Consider the following 21,212-nt stretch of genomic DNA (forward strand, 5'->3'; position numbering starts at 1 on the left):
TGGTTTGAACCCAGCTCTCTGGAGGACCCCGTTGCCTGGATTCCGTCCTATCAGCAAGCGACCATCTGCCCTCCTCCCGGCCCTCACGCTCCTACAGGCATCCTCTGCATTTTTCATATTTTTACACACACACACACACACACACACACACACACACACACACACACACACACACACACACACACACACACACACACACATTCAGCACACACATTCAGACACGCTTAGTTCTCACTACACACATTGTCTCACCTCACATATCATGCATTCAGCCACGTGTTAGACACACACACACAGCTGCTCCCTCTGACACTGTATGCCATCTTTGACTCACCAGAGATGATTTATACTCTGGTGTCATTGTCAGTCCTGAATTGTCTCCCCTATCTTGTGTGGAAGCGATCTCCCAGGGATTTTGCACAATGGTCTCAGAAACGCAACCAGCCAAAGCTATCAAATATCATTCATCTGTTCTCGAGCTGTTTGTCTCTTCCCCTTTTCAAGCCCGCTTCGCACCCAAACCCACGCTCCGTCTCTACATTGGTGCTCCCGCAACTTGCCTTTTCTCTTTCTATACCCTGCTTTTTCCTCTCCGTTTCCCTTAGAGCCCAAAGAAAAGGGCAGAGAGCTAATCCTTCAGCATTGTTGGGTGGGCTTAGTATTGTCGTATGGCAGCAAGCACAGAGGGAGAGGGATTATGAGATAGATATGCCAGAGTATACCCAGTTCAACATGTTGATACTGAACAGTTCATGCAGAAATATTCTAATTTTTCATGCATGCAGCAATCCACACAATGACGGAAACAAAACCAGAGGAAAATATGGCAGTTATATTTAATGAAATATTAGAAGTAATCCATTGTCATACAGCATTTTATCTCTGTTTATGATACATTCATAAGAATCTCTTTTTTTTTTAACCCTTGCAGAGCATGTTCTTTCAGGTCATATTCATTTATCTCACTCTCTCTGTCTTTCTATATATATATCTATATATATATATACATTTATAAATTATATATTTAGTTTGGCTTTTTTCTGGCTCACTTATTTACAGTCCAACAAGATACCACAAGTGTTTTTCCGCACGCACAACATCAAGACAACAGCGCAATGTGGCCTCTACAAGTCTACAAGCAGAAATCGGGGTAGAATGGGAACTGTGACGCGCAGGGCGGGGCTTAAACCCTGACTTCTCACCTCGAAATGCAGAGGAACACTGAGACAGACAGAGTTGGCAACAGACTCTTATCAGGAGGACTTTTGCAATTTGTACTGCCAGAGGTGAAGTCGCACGGGAGAGAGGAGACACTGATGATCAGCCGATCAGCAGGATGACTCACCTCACCCTGCTTACAGAAGATCGAGTGTCAGTTTGGTATCTCGGCTTCAAGTGAACATAAATCACTGCAGGGTGAAGCTGAGTTATTGTGTCTTGTAAAGGCAGAGTCTGCAGCAAATGTCAGACATGCAGCAAACCGCATGTATGAGCTGGAAAACTTTCCAGGTTGTGGATATACATGCAACCACTGCTGTGGATGGACATGTGTAGCTTTTATAAGAGTTATATGTCAGCAGAAGCCTGAAGAAAATCTAGCAGCGCACTAATACACCAATGCATATCATTAGTCTGACAGTGATTTTCAGACATAGAAACATAACACGTGTAAACATAACTAAAGTGCAAAATGTAGAAAAAAAGTAGAATTGCTTATCAAATTCAAGCACATCAGCCATCTTAACAAATTAATAGAAATAGCATAAACTAAATATAATATATAAATAAATGTAACATACAAAAACAGAAGTCATACACTGGCACTGGTATGAAGTAAACAGTTTAGCTTCAGCTTCCATAAGGCTGAATCTGACTACTAACATTAAAAGGCAATAGCATGCAGGCCAGGGGTTTTAAGACACCAAACCAAACTTTTCAGTTCATTAGCTTCTTAGTTTCAGTCTGTTACTCCACTGAAATTCAGCTGCTGAACACACACACTTACACATACACACACCCATAAAGGCTTCAGTGTCTGCTGTGTCCCCACAAAAGACTTAGATCAGACTCAGAGTTTGGACTAGCAACTTATGGCATTGTTTTATCGAGCAGAATTCAACAGCGAGGCATCATCACATTCAAACTCATGGTTTTAAAATGACATCAGAATCGTAATAGTGCCTTAAGGATCAAAAAATAAATAAAAAGCCCTCTCATCCTTTGGACTCTTTCCCCATCAGTTCCCTTCGTTATGTAGGATTGTTGCTTCTTCTTTCGAATTAGAGGTAAGTTAATGCTACATCTGTTTTTAATTCTAGTCTTACATACATGCAGCATCCCCACAAACGAAGCCACGCTTGCACATTTTGGAGACAAATCTGAGCATTTGAAAAACTCAAACATACAAAAACAACTTATTATAGCATAAAAGACATTTTTAATGTTATCCTATAAATGTGGTTATTAGAACTGAGAGCAGCAGGAGTTGTGAGCATATTTGAAAAAATTGCTTCCAGTGCTCTCTGGTGGACAAATGACTAACTGGAGATGCAGTTTTTAAAATTACGCCAAATATATTTTAGTGTAACTTACTGGCTGACATCATGTATACGCCCATTAAAGGCCTCACATTACAGTTTTTCCAACTGTAATTACTGATCACATCCACAATTTGTTTACTGTGAGATCTGTAATTTCCCCTAAAGTTCCCTAACAGAACTTTTAGTTTCAGCAACTCTGTAACTCCGTTATGGACAGAGTGTAGGACAGGTCGAATAAAATGTCTGGGACTGACTGTGATTGCTGAGTTCACCTAACTAGCTCAGGTACAGTCGTGTGAAAAATAAAGAACACCCACACTAAGTTTTACAGTTTTGCACATCTGGTCCTTACCAGATCCTTAAATGAGTTAACTACAACCTGATGTGAAAAATAACACATGCATTATTACACCATGTCATTATTTACTTAACTAAAACTAAGCCAAAAATACAGATGCAGTGTGTGTACACCCTCACTGCTTCCACAGAAGTAGCAACCGGATGCTGTTAATCAAATGCACTTCATTAACTGATCATCAGGAAGTGTGAGCAATTCTCTGAAAGGAAAAGGTTTTGCCGCTTGTTTGCGTTAACACACTGCCAAGGAGCAAAGACTTCTGCAAAGTTCATAGAGAAGAGTTATAATGCGATTTCCAAACAATTTGAAGTCTGTCATTCAACAGTGAGAAAGATTAATCTCAAGGGGAAAACATTTGTCAGTCGTCCCAGGAGTGGACATCCTGGCAAATTCACCCCAAAGTCTGGCTGTGCCGTGTTTACAGAAACTGAAAAAAACAAAGAGCTAAATCTGAGACTCTACAGGCCTCAGTTAGCATGTTAAATATTACAGTTCACATGTAGATCATAGATCACAAGACATCTGGAACAATGCCGTTTGGACAGATGAGCCATAATGCACAGCACCATGTTTGGAGAAAACCAAACAAAGCAAATTAACACAAATATGTCACACCAACTGTCCAGTACAGAAGTGGAGGTGTGATGATGTTGGTCTGTGTTGCAGCCACATGAAAAGATTTTCACCACAACAATGTGAGAGACTGATTCAGTCATGGAGAAAACAATTACGTCCGATTACTGATGCTTAAAGATGGCTACTGGACCATGGGGTATACTTGGTTATTCACATCCTGCTTCTGCATTTCAGCTTATTTTTTTTAACAACAACACAGTGTAATACGTCATGTGTTGGTATTCACCTGAGGCTATATATACATTATTTTAGAATCTGGTAAGACCATGTGACTTTTTAATATGTCCTGACGTGTTTTCTGACCTTAGAGTTGAAAGAGGGTGTACTTTCTTTAAACCAGGACTGTAAGTACAGACAACAAACTTCTAGAGCTAAATATTTTTAAAATGATGTGAGGCTAACATGCACAGGAACATAAATAGTATTTCGCCCTTTCTTCCACGCATACAAAACGTTGTCGGTACGTGCGCTTGATGAACGACAAGCGCACATAGAGCCTGCTCCTTACCATCACACACCACAATTATCACAGCCTGGCATAAAGTGAACCTGTGTCTGTGTCTCTTATTGCTTTACGTAACATTTTCTGACAGAAAGCTGAAAGAAAACAAGTGCTTTTTTTCCATAATCCATTGGATACATGCTCGCACGGCTGATTTGGCCAGAGGCACCGACAAACAAGCTACATCGTTCCATCACACTAGGCTTACTAAGAAATGTAGCTAAAGATTATCAATGTGGGGTGCTAAGAGAGACTTATGGGCCTGAATCAGCCATGCACTTTGATTCAGACTGTCTTCTATCTATCGCTCTATATCTACACGATTGTTTGGCGTGCGCTCAATGCTTGAATGCATGTAAAATCTCCTAAATACAGCAGCGTACATTAAGATTTGGGGGATTTTTTGGAGGCAAAATAATTGCCTCAGTTAGACAAGATGTTAATGGAAACTGGGAGTTTACTACCTATTATGTTTTATGATTTTTCTTTTCTCAACTGTTTAAATACTGTAATATCCCTGTAATCGGATACATACAGTAAAAGAATTCACAGGGTTCCTCTAGCTGATCTTAGACCAGCAGGGTAGGAATTCATAAGAGAAACACCTAGAATATTTACACCATATGACAGACGACATAATACTATAGTTCCAGCCTATCTATATTATTTATACTCATATATAATACAGTTTTTATCTATTAAATCTGAGAATGAAGTCAGATTCGTTTATATATTTACACTGAAATGTTTTCTTTCTGATGGATTCTGTACAGTTCCTTTCATGTATTAAAGGTTCATTTGGTACACGCACACACACACATGCACTCACAAATACTCACACACACAGACGCAAAACGCTGCTGGGTGGTGCGAGCTGCTACGAGGGACAACGGTGGGCACGCAACAGACAACAGGTAGAAGGTTGTGGTTGCAGTTGATGTGGAGGAGTTTCTCGGCAACTGCGTCATTTACTCCTGATTTGAATGCGTCTAGTTCTCACTTTTAAACCTACATTTCTTTTTTTTTCTCTTCACTTCTTTTCCAGTTTCATCTCTGTTGTACCTTTTTTTCCTTGTTCTGCAATCTTTCCTCCACTACAGTTGGCACTTTACCCTCCTACACCCTCAACGTCCCGGCCGGCGAACACCGAATACACCCCCCTGTTGTTTTCTGTTCTAAGAGGTAGAACATAGGTGGGATGCAGCTCCCTCTTGCGGCGTGCCTATATGTAGTGTGTACTATAAGTGTGTGTGTGTGTTTCGTCAGCACTTCGGCTGGTCTATTTCAGAACACTCTGTGTCCATGTCAGAGTCGTACAGCGAGTGGCCCGTGGGGTCACTCTGAGACGATGGCGGGTCTTGTGGCGTGTGAGTGTGTAAAGTGTTTGAGCGCGTATCGTCCTGGAAAGTGTCCGTGCGGGAGTAGAGGCCGAGGTCGGGGAGCTTCGAGGGCGAGTCGCTGCCCTCTGTGGTGTCGTTGTAGCGGAAGTCCTCCAGGTCGACGAACCACTCGGGCCAGAATCGCCGGCGGATGCGCTCGCAGTACATGGCGAGGTTGATCAGCTCACCTGGGTGGAATAAACATCTCAGTAGGTACAGCGCCCATAAGGTATCTCACTGAGACACCAGTGATATAAGTGAGTATAGGATTAGATCTCACAGTCCATAAAACAGCAAATAGCAACGCCAGCTGATAGCTCAGGAAACTCTTTACTGGGGATTTCTGTGCAACTGCTCTAGCCTGCCTACAAGCTGCTTTGCAACCCACCTAAACACCAGTTGCTCATTTTAATCCCATCTTGGGCTGTTGTGTATACACATATAGAGCACTGCCTAATGGAAATAACACCTTCTTTTGACTAAAGTGGTCCTAACTGAAATATTATTTTCCAGTAATGATGACTTAGATTTAAAAGAAGAAGAAAACTGATTTTTATGTATAAATAGTAATAAAATGATAATTCATCACTTTTCCATTGGTCCTTTTAGGCACTGATGAGCTTTAAAGGTTAGCAGAAAAGGTTAAAAAAGTTTCTAAGTCAAAGATCAGAGAGTTTCTTATTATTAATTTTATTCTTATTCTCTTAGATAAACAAATAACTTGATTTACAGTTTAGTGAATTTCATTTTCATTTTGATGTTTCTCATCTTGCATCAGTTGATTATGATTTTCGCTAAAGGACATTGTGTTGTTTTCCTCTCATACATAGTGTTCAAATGTATGAATTCTGTGCTGAATGTGTAATTAGAACATGCAAAAGTTCACATTTCTATATTTCTATATTTCATATAAAAATTCAGAAAGAAAAAGATTAGATATGTTTCCCGTGTTCTATTATGAATCAAATATGGATTTGAGAGATTTGCAAATCATTGCATTCTGTTTTGTTTTACACTTTATGCATCATCCTGACTTTTTTGGAATTGGAGTTGTGTATACGGTACATACATCACTCAAGTGCAAGTTTGCTTGAAATTAGGTAGACTGCCTTTCTGGTGAATTCACCTTTGATTAGCTGCTCTGGCCGCGATCCCGGTAGCGTCCACATAGCAGGGGCCAGGTGACCAAACACTGCGGCGTCTACTGTTGAAAGCTTAGAGCCCATAATGTACTTCTTATCACCTTAGACAGCAGACAGAAAAATATAAGTCAAACAGTGAAGCTTTCCCCCCTTGAATTCCATTTTCTTCTGTTTTCTAATAAATGAACACATACTGGTAACAGATTAACTGACACCTTTAGTGAAAAACATTTAACCTGAGAAGCCACCTGTCATGGCCAAACAACTGCAAATTGTCTACCATGAACTACCCGGTTTGACAGTGATTGCAATGCTAAGTTTCTACCACAGCAGGTCAGTGTTCAGCAATCCCTTCAGTTTTTTTCCATCTACTGCTGCTAACAAAAGTGATGTCTCTGGTTATAGGTCTCAAGGCGCATATTGAAAAGCCACTGATCTGGCCCTGGGGTAAAATATGCAACCAAAATGGTGACACACACTGAGATCAAGCTTCACAATACAAAGTGATTTGTAGATTTACAAAACAAAGCAAAAAAAAAAGGAAGAAAAAAAAGTGTTTTCCCACTGAAGACTCGAATGTGACCACATCTAAATCTGGGTGATTTTCTGGATTCCAAGTTTTGAATCCATTTGTCTTCTGGATAAACATACTTCTAACCTTAATGCATACTTAAATAGATTCAGTTGCCCATAGGCTGACTCATACTATTTTAAATTGGAAAAAGAACCCTCACCTAGCAGGGTGGCCAGGGTGCGCATGTCCTTCTCCATTAAGGCGTACACCTCCTCGGTAGAGAACCGTCCAATCCCGTGACCATACATCTCCCTCTTAACTATCCCACCTGTCAGGTGACTCAGGATCCACTTGAGTAGGTCACTCAGTGGACCGCTCACCGACAGCATCTTCTGGGTCTCCTCCAGGTTGTCCACCCACTGACAGTAAGCTATGGTCCTGTGAGATGCATATTTATTTATATATACAGACACACAGATGCACTCATTTAATACAAAAACAATCAGCTTGAATCTCAGCGGTCCCTCACCAGTAGAAGTGCTCATCTACCATTTTGGTGATGGCGCGTGATAAGGCCTTCTCCTGGGGTGTCAGGCTCTTGTTGAGGCTCACGCCCAGCTTCTCCTCCAAGTAGTCGATGATGAATTCTGTCCCACACACTTGCTCCTGGTTGTACTCGATCCATGGCATCTTTCCCTGCGGCGAAAGCTTCCCATCAAAGTAGTTCTAGAAGAGGATTAAGGAAAGGGGGTGGGAAGATGATGAGAAAATTCTCAAAGTGGTTGGTAAATGCTGCAAAAGAAACTGAGTGACCTTTGCAGGAGAGATTATTTTTAATAAATTCATTTTATTATATAACAGACAAAATATTGTTTTTCTTTTGCAGCCACATAAACACAGTCATACCTGGTAGGGCAGGTCAACCATACGGAGGTAGGTCTCCAGCTTAAGGCAGAAAGGCGACAGAGATGGGGCGCCAGTTTTGGGCCTGGAGAACTGGTGGAGTATGATTGCATCTTTAGAGTCCAGCTCTTCCTCCTTTCTGTATGAGGCAAAGAAGGAAAGAGCTACATGTCACATACACTCCAAGGGTTGTGAAAAAACAACAACTAAACACTAAAATGTAGAGTGTGGGTGTGTGGGTTGGGTGTGAGTCAACTGCATACATGGACATAGCACTCGTCTTCTATATTTCTACATAGACATTTAGTCCTTTGCAGTTTTCAGCATTTTTTCATTTGGATTGTGTTCTTCATCAGAAGTTTAGCCTTTTCTCTTGATGCTACATTGTAAATATGATGGATTAAGACCAATCTATCAGCCTCAAATACATCCCTGCTTTTCACTTTGATTAGAAGACTGATACCATCCTCATAGCCGCCTGTTAGTAGTCTACTTCATATTATAGCTGAAAACAGGGAAGCAATTAGGCTGTTCCCGCTTTTAGGGAACAAAGAGGAAGTCAGCATGACACAAATCTTTAGATCTTAGATGTATAAACACTTGATGTAAAATTAGACCATGTTTAAATTTAAGTTAGGATGAGTGTCAACCAAGTATTTTGTATCAACTATATATAGAGTGTAGTTTTTTCTATTATTTGATGTTATTGGCCCCTCTGATGTCAGTGAGAGTGGGCATCATTGAATAGTCAGTTTTGGCACAGGCACACGGGTTTACAAAGGGCAGCCAATCAGAGGAAATCTGGCTTGGAGGGCGGCCTTAAAGGGAGAAGAGCTATTAGCTTCATACAGTCAAAGTTTGGCCGAAAGCCCATTACAAGATAAAGAACTATACTGCAACTGTAGAAGAGTCCATGAACAAAAAAATATGGAGATAGCCACCACAGTTGCTCATAAAGCACTTATTTTTGTGGTTATTGTTAGAGTAATAAGGTTGGTGTATGTATTTAGCCAGTTTTGGGGAGCATACAAAGATAGACTTAAAGTAGTTTAGCAGATTTTATGGTTAAGGGAAGTCTCGGAAGCACAGCACATTTTTATTTAGTTTTAGCCATATTTTTTTCAAATCTTTTACTTTCAGTCTAGTTTTAGTTGGCCAGATATCTAAAGATTATAGCAGACTAGATCTGAAGCTGATTCAGGTGACAAAATATAAAAATGTTGGTGTAAAAATTGTTGTGTTTTTACTGTTGAGAGTTTTTCCAGCGTCCTGTTTTCCTTGACATCAAATGTAAATTATGTCCATATGTCTACTCTTCTCTTCCTACCAAGCATTAGAATTTTGTTGCATTTCCGTGAGAAACGGGGGTCATGGGCGCTAGCTGTACCTAGTAGTGGGCAGATCGATCCAAATATGGATAGCATCAATACCAACGGTGGAACTGGTATTGGATTGATAGTAGCACAAGAGGGCTGATACTCTGTTTCTATCCTCTAAGTAAGGTATGTAGCCCTCTGAATTGTGTTTTTGAAACCTTTTTGTTTTGACTGTCATGGATTTATTTACAGCGTAAAGCACGCTTGAAAAAAGTCCTTTAGAGACAGGAACATTTGCACTCCAAAAAGTTTCCAAAAAGCAAACAAACAAAAAACGACAACAACACAGTTTCATATCCATGAAAAGGTGAACGTTGTGTTTTTATTGTGTTAACTAATTATTGTGGAAAGTAAAAATCACAGCGATTCAGTGGTCTAAAATTTGAAAATTGATAGTGATTCGTCTCATTAGTCATGACACACTTACTCTCCCCTACATAAATTGCCTTTATACACTGAAATCAGTATTGGTACTGATATTGGTATCGGCAATAGTGGCCCAGTATTTACTTGGTATTGGATCATACCAAAATTAGCAATTTTGCTGCACTGTTTCCGGGGCCAGATCAAATTTGCGACTCTAACCTTCTGACTGAATCACTTCCATACTCATCGGCTGTTCTGATTGGCTCTCCGCTCTCCAGATTATTCTGATCTGGTTTTTATTATTTGAGGAAACTGTCAGTACATTTCCTCACAGTTAATGTCCTCCTGCTTTAGTTTTTATTAAGTTACTCTCTTGCTTTCGTCAGCAAAATAAAAAATGAAAACGAAAAGGTCGTAAGTATGTGCATCACGTGGGCTGTCTGCACGAAAACTGTAACATTATAATAACGAATTACCGACCGGTTAATGTCAAAACTGCCACAACCACAGCCAGACGAAAAGCAGCACATTCACGCGGAGAGGATGCAGAATTAGGACAAGGAGCTGTCCGCCGTGTAAAGTGCTGAAACGACAAACAAGCAGGAGGCTAAGTGCAGAGGAGCTGTCTATTTTCAGTGCGGTGCTTAAATAGCCGCTGACACCAGAATAGAAGAGGATCACCTACAGCACGCATGGCTGCTGACAGGACGATGTAGAGAAAGGGAGGCAGGGGGGAAACTGCAACATATCCGCTCATACAGGTACAAAAAAACAACAAAAAAAAACCGCAGAGGAAGCTTCCGTTTCCTCATCTTAAAAGCACATCGTCAGTGCCATTTGCAGTAACACTAAGTACCCTTTAAACTGTAACATAGCACAGACCCTGGCCTGGACTGCGGGTAAATCGAAGAAATAAACTCGCTCAGTCAAAGCTTTCACCCTGAAAATGAATAATCAAGCACACAGCGCTTCTTTCTACTTTAAAGCTGCCATATCCCCTCCCGCAACCTTCATGATTCAAGGTGTTTACATCAGAGGTTATAAAAGACCGACACACCACTGCAGCGTTTAGACTGGACCTAAACACCAGCGGGAGTGTTAACCTCCATCACCTCCCTCGTCCTTCTAGCAGAGACTGATGAAAGCGACCTACTGCCTCTAATGTCCTTTCATTTGGCAGCAGAGCTATGTGAAGGCCGTGGTAGCACACGGACATACAATAACACTAATAAACTATTATCATATCACTAATCACAGAAATAAGCTAGCGAAGATGGAAATCTCCCCTAATATGTGTGTGTTTATGAAGAGGAAGCTCAAGGGGTGGAGGTTCCGTTACATCACAACACCCCCACCCCCACTCACGACTCCTTCTCCCCCGTCTCCACTCTCACCCAGCCCAATCAGACGAGATTAAGTAATATCAGACCTCAGTGGAAAATACAGCTTTGGAGTGAAAATATGAGCAGATCAAATCCACACGGATTGTGCTCTGGCCTGGGAGGCCTGCGTACAGGGATCCTGAGGTCTGCCTCTCTCTGGCAGTCCCTGTGTTGTTGTTGTTGTTGGTGGTACCTGATGGCCAGCAGTTCGTGCAGCAGATAAGCAGCGGCAGCGAGCAGAGCCCCTCCGGTCAAATACAGTGTTTTCCGCCACCACGAGTCCGAGCCCAAAGCTGACATGATCCCGCCGCAGTCCTGCAGTGGGTATGCGATGATGTACCCGTAAAACGAGAGCTGCTCATCGGACCCCAGCAGACCGGAGGAGAGGCTCTGGTTCGGTCCGAGATCAGCCATACACGACCGAGTCCAGGCGAACCCGACACGCCAGTACATGCTCTCTGTCTCTGGCCACTTTCCGCCTCACCCTGGCAGCCAAGAGCTTCATCAGCGGGGGCTTCATGGGTGCACGCAGATGCAGGTGAGAGGCGACGGCACGAGGACCAGCCGACCGGACACAAGCATCCCGCCCGGAGCCCGTCCCCGTAGCGGGGTTGACTTTCTCTGAAGCCCGCTCGGAGCTCCCAGGTTATGTCCCCCTTTTTATAATTACTGTCAAGAGTGAGTGAAACACAAAAGGGTTTCCGGTTATGTTTTCAATATAAAAGTGGATTTGCGGGTCATCCTTTGCAAAATAATTCGAGTAATGTCAAGAAAAGTGCCGAACAAAAATAGATAAATCCAAAGCTAAATACAAACCATTATTAAACTACTACAAAATAATAAGGCTACTTTATTGGTGGACAGCCAAATGAATGAGTGCCAAAAGGACAAAATTCCTTCCCTTTTGACAATACTTTGTATCTAACCTTTTAAAACAGATAAAACTCTTATAAATGAGGCAACAGTGCTAATAAAAATATTAGAAACAGCACAATATTTGTGGCAATAAAAGGTCACAAAAATGAACAGGTGTGCCACAGAGAATGAGAAAATATGAAGATTTGTTTCAAGTTTACTGAAGCGTAGTAGCTTTAAAAGTCGAACTTCAAACAGGCTTTTGTATCTTTTGACCAGGATTAATTCTTTGGGGTTACACTTATTTTAAACTTAATTCCTTGTCGGTGCGGTTGCCAACAGATGTGTCACAGACTTTATGTTAAGGTTATGATTAAGTACTCCTGAAGAAGCACATAAAAATAGTTTTGCTTCCGCATTTTGTCAGTTCATATGTAATCTTGACTTTAGACCTTTATTTTGAAGGAGACATCACATAGCTTGCCATACTACCTCCGCTGCCCTTATGCAGCTAAAGCGACGTCACGGGAACTGACTGTACCCCGAAGGCGTCAACTACCAGAGTTTACTGCACCTCAGTGCTTCATTTTCATAATCATAACGTACAATTTATCCTCATTTTTAATGTCGCCACTTGGAGCCCCAGGCTGTGCACATTCCGAATTTTCTACCAGTACATGTCAGCTGTCACTCTTTGTAATCAACACTAGGGGTCCCACCACAGCCCCTGCTCTGAGCAGACACTGCTGTTGGTAAAAAGGATTTCCTATGACTTTTGTAACATGCCTCAATGTGCATTACACAAAAACGAAGGCCCACTTTGTTAAGTAGACAATACACAATAGACTTTATTACCATAACTGAGCTTCGAAATGAGCCTTAAAATAACATTTTCTTTGTTCTTTATCTAGAACTAGATATATCCATGTAGGATCATAGGATCACACCCTATTTTAAAGTGGACACCAACAATAGAGGAGTTGAATGGCAGGAAAAAGGCCAGAGGGCACCGTGCCACATCTGTTTTTCTTTCTTTTTTTAAAGGAAAAAAAAAAGAAAAGGCCTGAAAGAAAAAAAAAATAATAATAATAAGCAACAATAGCAGCACACTATGCAGTTCACCTGAATGGGACAATGTGCTTTCATGAGGGGTTCTCTCTTTAACCAGCAGCTTTTATTTTGTAAGGCTTTCAAGCACCTTGTTTTAAGTACAGCCACACACACAGCTTCCGCTGTATTACATCACAAAAATATAGAGACATTTACACACACATATTGCCACAACTCAGTGATTAAATTCAGGGAATAGAGTAAATTAAAATAAGGTACAACCAAAACTTTGCAGATAAACATTTAAAAAAAGATGTTCCTTGACAAATTAAAAGCAAAGGTTTTTCCAAAAACAAAAAAAGTGTTAGATAATGCACTATACAACTAAAGTAGGGTAAATGGAAAAAAATATTTACTATAAAAACAAACAGGGGCACTTTTATCTGAAGCACAAACCAGCTCATGATTTCCATTAAACTTTTCTTATATAAGCAAAAGCATGAAAGATAAAAGAAAAGTATCATAAGGCTATTTACAAGGAGGTGGGGGTTGGTGGGTTGTCATAATTCAAAACAGTAAATTCTTGTATTCAAAGAGCTCATTTGTGCCCTCATGAGGAGCTTCTCTTGGCATTTCTCCAGCCACAGTTTACCAATCAGCCAGCAGAGACACTTAACAGGGCAGGTGCATCCCATCACAGCTGAACAGGGTGATAACCAATAAGATCCACCCTGTAAGCTCAAAATCAATTAACAGGAAAAAAAAAAAAAGTCTACTGCAATCCCTGAGGAATTGAAACCCACCCAGAGTGGCCGCTCACATGTAGTACACACAGACACAGACATGCATGCACAGTGCTCGTGATCAAGTTTTGTTTTTTCAAATCCCACGGAGCTCGACGTGTAAACACTCACTCCTCTGGACTGTTCAAGGATGTCAGGATCATCACAATGACGAGTGTCTACTGAACCATTACATCTGTTCCCCCTACATTCCCTCCCACCCCCAAAATGTTCCTTGGCTTTTAAGTTCGTTTCAAGTTGGAGCCTAATCGAGACAACGTCATGGCTTGTTGTATTCGATTTGCTGTTCACTGCAGGCATTTCCGTGTTTCTCGCTCAGTCCACAAACCCATAATGATCAGACAAGGAGGAAAAGGTAAAGACACTCAGTTTGTTGGGGAGTGGGGGTTGATTGAGGATCAAATTTCTGATTATTGTGACTGTTTCCAAGTGACACTGTAATGGTTGCACTGTGACATTACAAGAAGATCCTCCACGTCGACATTATGGATTCCCACGGAAATACAGACGGCATGCTAAGACTGACTGTAGGAGTTGCTCTGGTTCCCATTGGAGCTCTGATCACTCTCACTGCAGACAGAGAGAAAAATGAAGTGCATACAGGTCACTGAGATAGACTGTGAGAAGTCCAAGTGTACAAGAACATACTGTACTAATGAAAGCAGACCCACAGCAATTAAAAACAATTAACTTGTGAAACCATTTCCAGAGAAAAGAAGCTCAAACCTCATCTTCACATGTACAATAATTTTCTACCTACACTTTGCACAACCTTTACATATTTCTTAATTTCTATTTTAATATCTGTCGGTAGTTAGCGTGTGTGTGTACATACATACATACATACATACATTTTTTTCCTGTTATGAGGATTAATAATAATATTTAAAGATACTGTAAACACCATATATTCCATTTCTGTACCACAGTTTGATTTTTTTTTTTGTACCATGACACCAAGACAAATCCTCGTTTGTGTACAAACTTGGCAATTTAAAAAAAAAAAATAATAATAATAATAATAATACAGATTCTGATGAGACAACCGTCTACAATCATTTTCACCTGAGACTATTTTTTTAAATCATCTCCATCTTTTCAGCCACCTCTAACATGGAAATCCCCATGTCAGTGTTACGTCAGTATGACACTAACTACAGTGGCTTGCAAAAGTATTCGGTACAAAGTGGCGTACACGTGAGAAGTGGAACGAAAATCATACATGATTCCAAACATTTTTTACAAATAAATAACTGAAAAGTGGGGTGTGCGTAATTATTCAGCCCCCTGAGTCAATACTTTGTAGAACCACCTTCTGCTGCAATTACAGCTGCCAGTCTTTTAGGGTATGTCTCAACCAGCTTTGCACATCCAGAGACTGAAATCCTTGCCCATTCTCTTTTGCAAAACAGCTCCAGCTCAGTCAGATTAGATGGACAGCGTTTGTGAACAGCAGTTTTCAGATCTTGCCACAGATTCTCGATTGGATTTAGATCTGGACTTTGACTGGGCCGTTCTAACACATGGATATGTTTTGTTTTAAACCATTGCATTGTTGTCCTGGGTTTATGTTTAGGGTCGTTGTCCTGCTGGAAGGTAAACCTCCGCCCCAGTCTCAAGTCTTTTGCAGACTCCAAGAGGTTTTCTTCCAAGATTGCCCTGTATTTGGCTCCATCCATCTTCCCATCAAATCTGACCAGCTTCCCTGTCCCTGCTGAAGAGAAGCACCCCCAGAGCATGATGCTGCCACCACCATATTTGACAGTGGGGATGGTGTGTTCAGAGTGATGTGCAGTGTTAGTTTTCCGCTACACACAGCGTTTTGCATTTTGGCCAAAAAGTTCCATTTTGGTCTCATCTGACCAGAGCACCTTCTTCCACATGTTTGCTGTGTCCCCCACATGGCTTGTGGCAAACTGCAAACGGGACTTCTTATGGTTTTCTGGTAACAATGGCTTTCTTCTTGCCACTCTTCCATAAAGGCCAACTTTGTGCAGTGCACGACTAATAGTTGTCCTATGGACAGATTCCCCTACCTGAGCTGTAGATCTCTGCAGCTCGTCCAGAGTCAGCATGGGCCTCTTGGCTGCATTTCTGATCAGCGCTCTCCTTGTTTGGCCTGTGAGTTTAGGTGGACGGCCTTGTCTTCGTAGGTTTACAGTTGTGCCATACTCCTTCCATTTCTGAATGATCGCTTGAACAGTGCTCCGTGGGATGTTCAAGGCTTGGGAAATCTTTTTGTAGCCTAAGCCTGCTGTAAATTTCTCAATAACTTTCTCCCTGACCTGTCTGGTGTGTTCTTTGGACTTCATGGTTTTGTTGCTCCCAATATTCTCTTAGACAACCTCTGAGGCCGTCACAGAGCAGCTGTATTTGTACTGACATTAGATTACACACAGGTGCACTCTATTTAGCCATTAGCACTCATCAGGCAGTCTATGGGCAACTAACTGCACTCAGAGCAAAGGGGGCTGAATAATTACGCACACCCCACTTTTCAGTTATTTATTTGTAAAACGTGTTTGGAATCATGTGTGATTTTTGTTCCACTTCTCACGTGTGCACCACTTTGTGTTGGTCTTTCACGTGGAATTCCAATAAAATTGATTCATGTTTGTGGCTGTAATGTGACAAAATGTGGGAAAGTTCAAGGGGGCCGAATACTTTTGCAAGCCACTGTACAGGCAGCACTGTGTTGTTCACATTATTTAAAAAAAAAAAAAATGGCATAAAAAAGGAAAAACACTGTAAAATATACACATGAACTGAGATAAAAGTCATTTCAAAATCACTTAAACACTGAAAATATGTAGCGGCAACAAACCAGATGTTAAAACTAAAACTGTGTTGATCAAACCACTTAATCAAAATCTCTGTTTTTGCACCAAATCCTTGCATTTTTGTTTTATTTGCACAAAGGTCTAACCTCCCAACTTCTTTTATAAATTGGTTTGTAAGAATCAGAATACTTTAATAATCCCTAAGCAAATTATGTGAGTTACAGTTGCTCCAAAACAATAACAGTAACAGACTAAACTAATTAAATTATACAATATATTACGAAGTTTACAAAATATAAAAATATAGCTAAAATATATACACAAATGGCTCAATTTAAATATCAAGAATATTACAGAGGTGAAATATATATGATTGATATTTTACTCTACTTAATCTGTCCTGTGTGTTTTAAAATATAGGATTTTTTTTAAAAGAGAAAGAAACAAGTACACTACATACCTGTTTGGAGGTGGTTTGGGTTTTGGCATCTTATTTAGGACAGCAGCTATCTCCTTTCTATCATCAAAATTTTTCCACTGGTCATACAGCTTCAGAATGACACGGATAATCTCCAGGATCTTTATAAAAAATAGACACACAAAAAACACAAGACAACGTGAGGCAACGCAACATCAGTAATGAAAACTCACAAATGTTAAATCAAAGTAAAATGGGTCATTTTCTTGTAAGTAAAATATACAGTAGTCATTGAACAAAATGAGCATTTTCTTATGTAAAATCATATACATGAAGTGAATGACATGATCCGTCTGTGTCAGTATGTTACATGCTCAAATCCATAGCAAAAATATCACTTTATGTGGTTAATATTTGAGCACAAAATATTGCTAGCACATACACATACAGTACATAAAAGGATAGCAGTGATTTTAATAACTAGGTCAATCTCATGACCTCGTGCTACTTAAAGGCAGATAACTCATCAGCAGTTTATGGTGGCAAAGTGAGAACAAAGATTTAAAAACTTGATTTAAACAGGCAACAATGTGCCTGCCATATCACAATGTGTGGAACCTCAAGTTGCTATATGTTATGAGGCTAAGTACGAATGGGTAAAACTCTACAACACTGAAACTGATATCAAACTGACTTTGTCCATGTCGACCGAGAGCTCTGCAAACCACTGTCTGGCATCTTTCTGCTGCACCACACAGGCAACATGCAGACAGGCTGTGGGAGGAAAAGAAAAACTGATCAGGTTAAAGCTTATTTAAAATCAGTAACTATATTAGAGAACAATCTGAAATGCATGGGTACAAGTCTTACCCAGGGCGATCATGAAGGGAGGGTAGAGCAGACACAAATCTGTCCTGTACGTGTCATTCACTATTCGCCTGGTAAAGAGACATTGGCAGGGCAGGCACAGAGTGAGGACACACAAAAACAACTAAATCGAATAAACAAAAGCGACAAATGTCAAGCAGATGGTATCGTACCAGGCCAGAGGCAGCAGCATGTCCTCCTGTCCCATATCCTGCACATACTGCAACAGTGGTCTGTAGGGGTGGTACACAATCAGGCAACAGTCCTGAAAACATAGAAAAATATTACATCAATAAATCAGTAACACAACACTCAGTCAAGCCAGCACTAAAGACACAAATCTTTCTGTACTTACCATCAGCTCCAAAAGGTAAAATTCACATTCTAATATCTGTAAATACACAAAGCAGGACTGGGTTTAGGACACAACATGCATGGCAACATAAACTAGTTCAGAGAAGACTCCAAAGAAAACACATGGCAGCTTCTTACAGAGATAACTTACTCACAAAACAAATTAAAAATGCTTAAAAACCAAGACATCTGAGAGATGACCATCTGGACAGTATAATATATTATACACCTTTAAAAGCTTGCAAAGCTTTTAAATACTATTCAACATACGTGACATAGTGTGTGTGTGTGTGTGTGTGTGTGTGTGTATATATATATGTGTGTGTATATATATATATATATATGTGACACAATTTTTTGGGTCTTCATTTGTCTTCACTAAGCATCTCAGTGTAGTTCAGCAGAAGTCTGCAACACTATCTAACAGACATGTTGTTTAAAATAGATTTGCCAAAGCAATTCCAAAATTTCTCAATTAACATGCAAACTAACTATTTTATTTATCCCTCTTTGTTTATTTTCTCTGACTTATAACTTGAGGAAGTTAAGCTACCCGTTCTTGAATTTTTATGGTTTAGTAAACATTCAAATAGATAAGCAGTCACTTGTAGCACAATTAGAAATAATTAAACTTCTGATAAAAACTCCACCAGCAAATATTAGACTGCTCACAATCTACGCCGCTTTTTGTTTAGAACTGTCTGTGTGCTACTCCATCATTCTCTTTTACTATGTCTGCAAAAGCAGACACAAAAATTTATGTTTATGAGTAGCATCACCTTGCAAATTCCCTCCCTGCTGTGTGAACCACTCCCTCCTTTTATCACTTTGCAGTGGCCCTCTATAAATAATAATTTACACACTTTTCTGGTCAGAGGGCATGTCAAAGCTGTGCTGGTGATGTCCCGGAAACCCTGCAGTGATGCTAGATAAATAATCTTGTGGCAGCTCACTGCATTTGCCACCACAATGTGAGATGCTGTGCACGACAACTGTGCGTACTGTAGCACACAGTACAATGCTATCTCTCAGAGTAACTGAGTTTTCATCACAAGGGTGTGAACATTAGCTGGGGAATCTCACATATTAATAGACATTAATGCCATGACACTGTGATATAGAGTAAAAGGTTCTTGTTATGTTGTAAAGCGGCATGGCGGTTAATAAATAACTTTTCAGATCAATTGAATTCTGTCCATTTTTGTACATAAGACAACAACTTAAATGTTTTTCATGTCTAATGTCCTCAACTCTTTCTGTCCTGTGCAATTTACCATCAAAACTCAAAACAGGTATTTTTGACTGTCATAAAAAAGATCACTTTACCTCTTTTTATTATGATGCTGTGCCTGTTATATTAACTGCCGCAAGGATATTTTACTTACATGATTCATTCTGTAGGGGAACTCCTTTGGAAAGGCAAAGGAAAATCTTGTTTTCACTGTTTGAGAAAAATAAAACAGCATTATACAACCTACACTGCAGGAGAAAAAACACATTTATTTTTAAATTTAAAGAATATGTTGCTGAACACAGTCACTTACACACAGATGTTGCTGCAGAGATCAGCCTGGTGTTGGATACAACTCCAAATTCCTAAAAGGACAAAAATGATTAAGATCAGATCAGTTAATAAGTGGGAACCTTAAAGACAGTAAGGAACTTCGAGGCTTTGTGGCAGCACAGAAACACTCATACCTCAACTTTAGAAGCCAGGAAAACACAGGTAGGAGCCATGAGAACTGGATCTATACTTTTCAGAGAATACCTACATAGAAGAAGACAAAGAAAATTATTTGTTTGAGTAGTAGGTATTAAAGTAAAAATAAATAAATAATAATAATAATAAAAATAACGATTTAAAAAACTGAACACAATAACAATAAACTAAAACATTTTATATTGAAAGATAGATGTTTTTGAATGGAGTATATGGACACATTTCACTGCCACTCCCACAGGAGTATAAAAATAAGATTTTTAGTCTATTTGGATGGGATCCGTTTACCTGGCATAGAAGCGTTTAAAGTAAACAGTTGCAGTAGCAATGACCTGCTGACGCAGCTTCAGGTGTTCACCTAAAGCCTGGATCACTGAAAGACACAGAATTAAATACTGAAAAGAGGTATAGCGCATTTTATTATACCAATATAGATTGGCTATAAATAACTGTTAAGCCTGGAGATGTTTTTTTCTTAAGCAAACACAGCTTACACGAACAATACCAACATAACTTGGTAGGCTATCAATTACTATCAGCCAAATATAACAAATACCATTGGCAAAGAAAATCTGTAGCTTCCAGTACTCCTCTTCTGTGAGAAACTTCAGGTCCTTCTGGCGCTCTTTCATCAGGTCCTGCTTATCCAGGACCCACTGCAGACTGACAAATACATGAAACAATATTGTTTCAAACCGGTTAGACGTCAAAACGTGAGCAATGAAGCTAGCAGGCAAGACAACAATAACAACATAAAGCTAAGCTTTAGCCGCCGGCTCTGGTGTCGCTGACAACATAACAGAACGCTTGCATGATTACGTTTTATGGCATATACGATCTTACTGAGTTTTCTTTCGGTCTTATTTATATTGACTATTTTAGATCCTAGCAGCAGTTTAGGAGAAACTGTTAGCGTCGTCATACGATGCATCCGCAAACACAGCTAGGCCTCACAACAAAGAAGGCGAATTCATAAACAAAACCGTAACATGTCGAAGTTTTAATAAAAACTTACTAATGAGAACTCTGCCAAAAATTTCCCGCCATATCGTAGCAGCTGAGGTAGAGAAGTAAGCTTTAAACTGATATTACTCGCTTGCAAAGGAGTGAATACCAGACGGAAAGTAGTTAGGCTAAGCAGAAGCTAGAGTAACATCAAAAACCTTCCGGAAAACGAAAGCGGATGGTTCCGGATTGTATTTAAAATCCTTTAAAATGTCAAAAGTGGGATTTTTTTCTTCAGACAGTGTTGATTTGAGTTTTAAAT

General features: G+C 40.1%; 2 protein-coding genes across 2 annotated transcripts; both read right to left on the reverse strand.

The window, feature by feature from the left end:
- Positions 1–796: 796 nt before the first annotated feature.
- On the reverse strand, positions 797–11,784 carry faxca (failed axon connections homolog, metaxin like GST domain containing a). Its single transcript, XM_005914278.3, has 6 exons — positions 11,292–11,784; positions 7,978–8,113; positions 7,601–7,797; positions 7,292–7,509; positions 6,542–6,658; positions 797–5,603 (listed from the first exon to the last, which is right to left on the reverse strand). Exons 1-6 carry the CDS (start codon positions 11,549–11,551, stop codon positions 5,299–5,301), a joined length of 1,233 nt encoding a protein of 410 aa, XP_005914340.1. The 5' UTR covers positions 11,552–11,784; the 3' UTR covers positions 797–5,298.
- Positions 11,785–13,108: 1,324 nt separating this feature from the next.
- Positions 13,109–21,111, reverse strand: ccnc (cyclin C). The gene is made up of 12 exons (XM_005914277.3): positions 20,961–21,111; positions 20,502–20,608; positions 20,234–20,318; positions 19,924–19,993; positions 19,770–19,821; positions 19,611–19,666; positions 18,227–18,262; positions 18,045–18,136; positions 17,875–17,942; positions 17,699–17,778; positions 17,047–17,165; positions 13,109–14,376 (listed from the first exon to the last, which is right to left on the reverse strand). The coding sequence occupies exons 1-12, from the start codon at positions 20,990–20,992 to the stop codon at positions 14,322–14,324; spliced, it is 852 nt and encodes a 283-aa protein (XP_005914339.1). The 5' UTR covers positions 20,993–21,111; the 3' UTR covers positions 13,109–14,321.
- Positions 21,112–21,212: the final 101 nt, after the last annotated feature.

This window comes from Haplochromis burtoni, unplaced genomic scaffold (genome assembly GCF_018398535.1).
Source record: "Haplochromis burtoni strain Fernald_Lab_line unplaced genomic scaffold, NCSU_Asbu1 Contig_8, whole genome shotgun sequence".
Lineage (NCBI taxonomy): Eukaryota > Metazoa > Chordata > Actinopteri > Cichliformes > Cichlidae > Haplochromis > Haplochromis burtoni.

What these genes read in the sequence shown, in the direction of transcription:
- ccnc (XM_005914277.3), bottom strand. Translation starts at nt 20,992, where the DNA reads ATGGCGGGAAATTTTTGGCAGAGTTCTCATTA. An exon ending in TCCCCTACAGAATGAATCAT is followed by an intron (nt 18,263 to 19,610) that starts GTAAGTAAAATA and finishes GTGTATTTACAG; the next exon opens with ATATTAGAATGTGAATTTTA. An exon ending in CCCAAACCACCTCCAAACAG is followed by an intron (nt 14,377 to 17,046) that starts GTATGTAGTGTA and finishes CTCTGTCTGCAG; the next exon opens with TGAGAGTGATCAGAGCTCCA.
- faxca (XM_005914278.3), bottom strand. Translation starts at nt 11,551, where the DNA reads ATGTACTGGCGTGTCGGGTTCGCCTGGACTCGGTCGTGTATGGCTGAT. An exon ending in CACGAACTGCTGGCCATCAG is followed by an intron (nt 8,114 to 11,291) that starts GTACCACCAACA and finishes TGCCTCATACAG; the next exon opens with AAAGGAGGAAGAGCTGGACT. An exon ending in CACCCTGGCCACCCTGCTAG is followed by an intron (nt 6,659 to 7,291) that starts GTGAGGGTTCTT and finishes CTGCTGTCTAAG; the next exon opens with GTGATAAGAAGTACATTATG.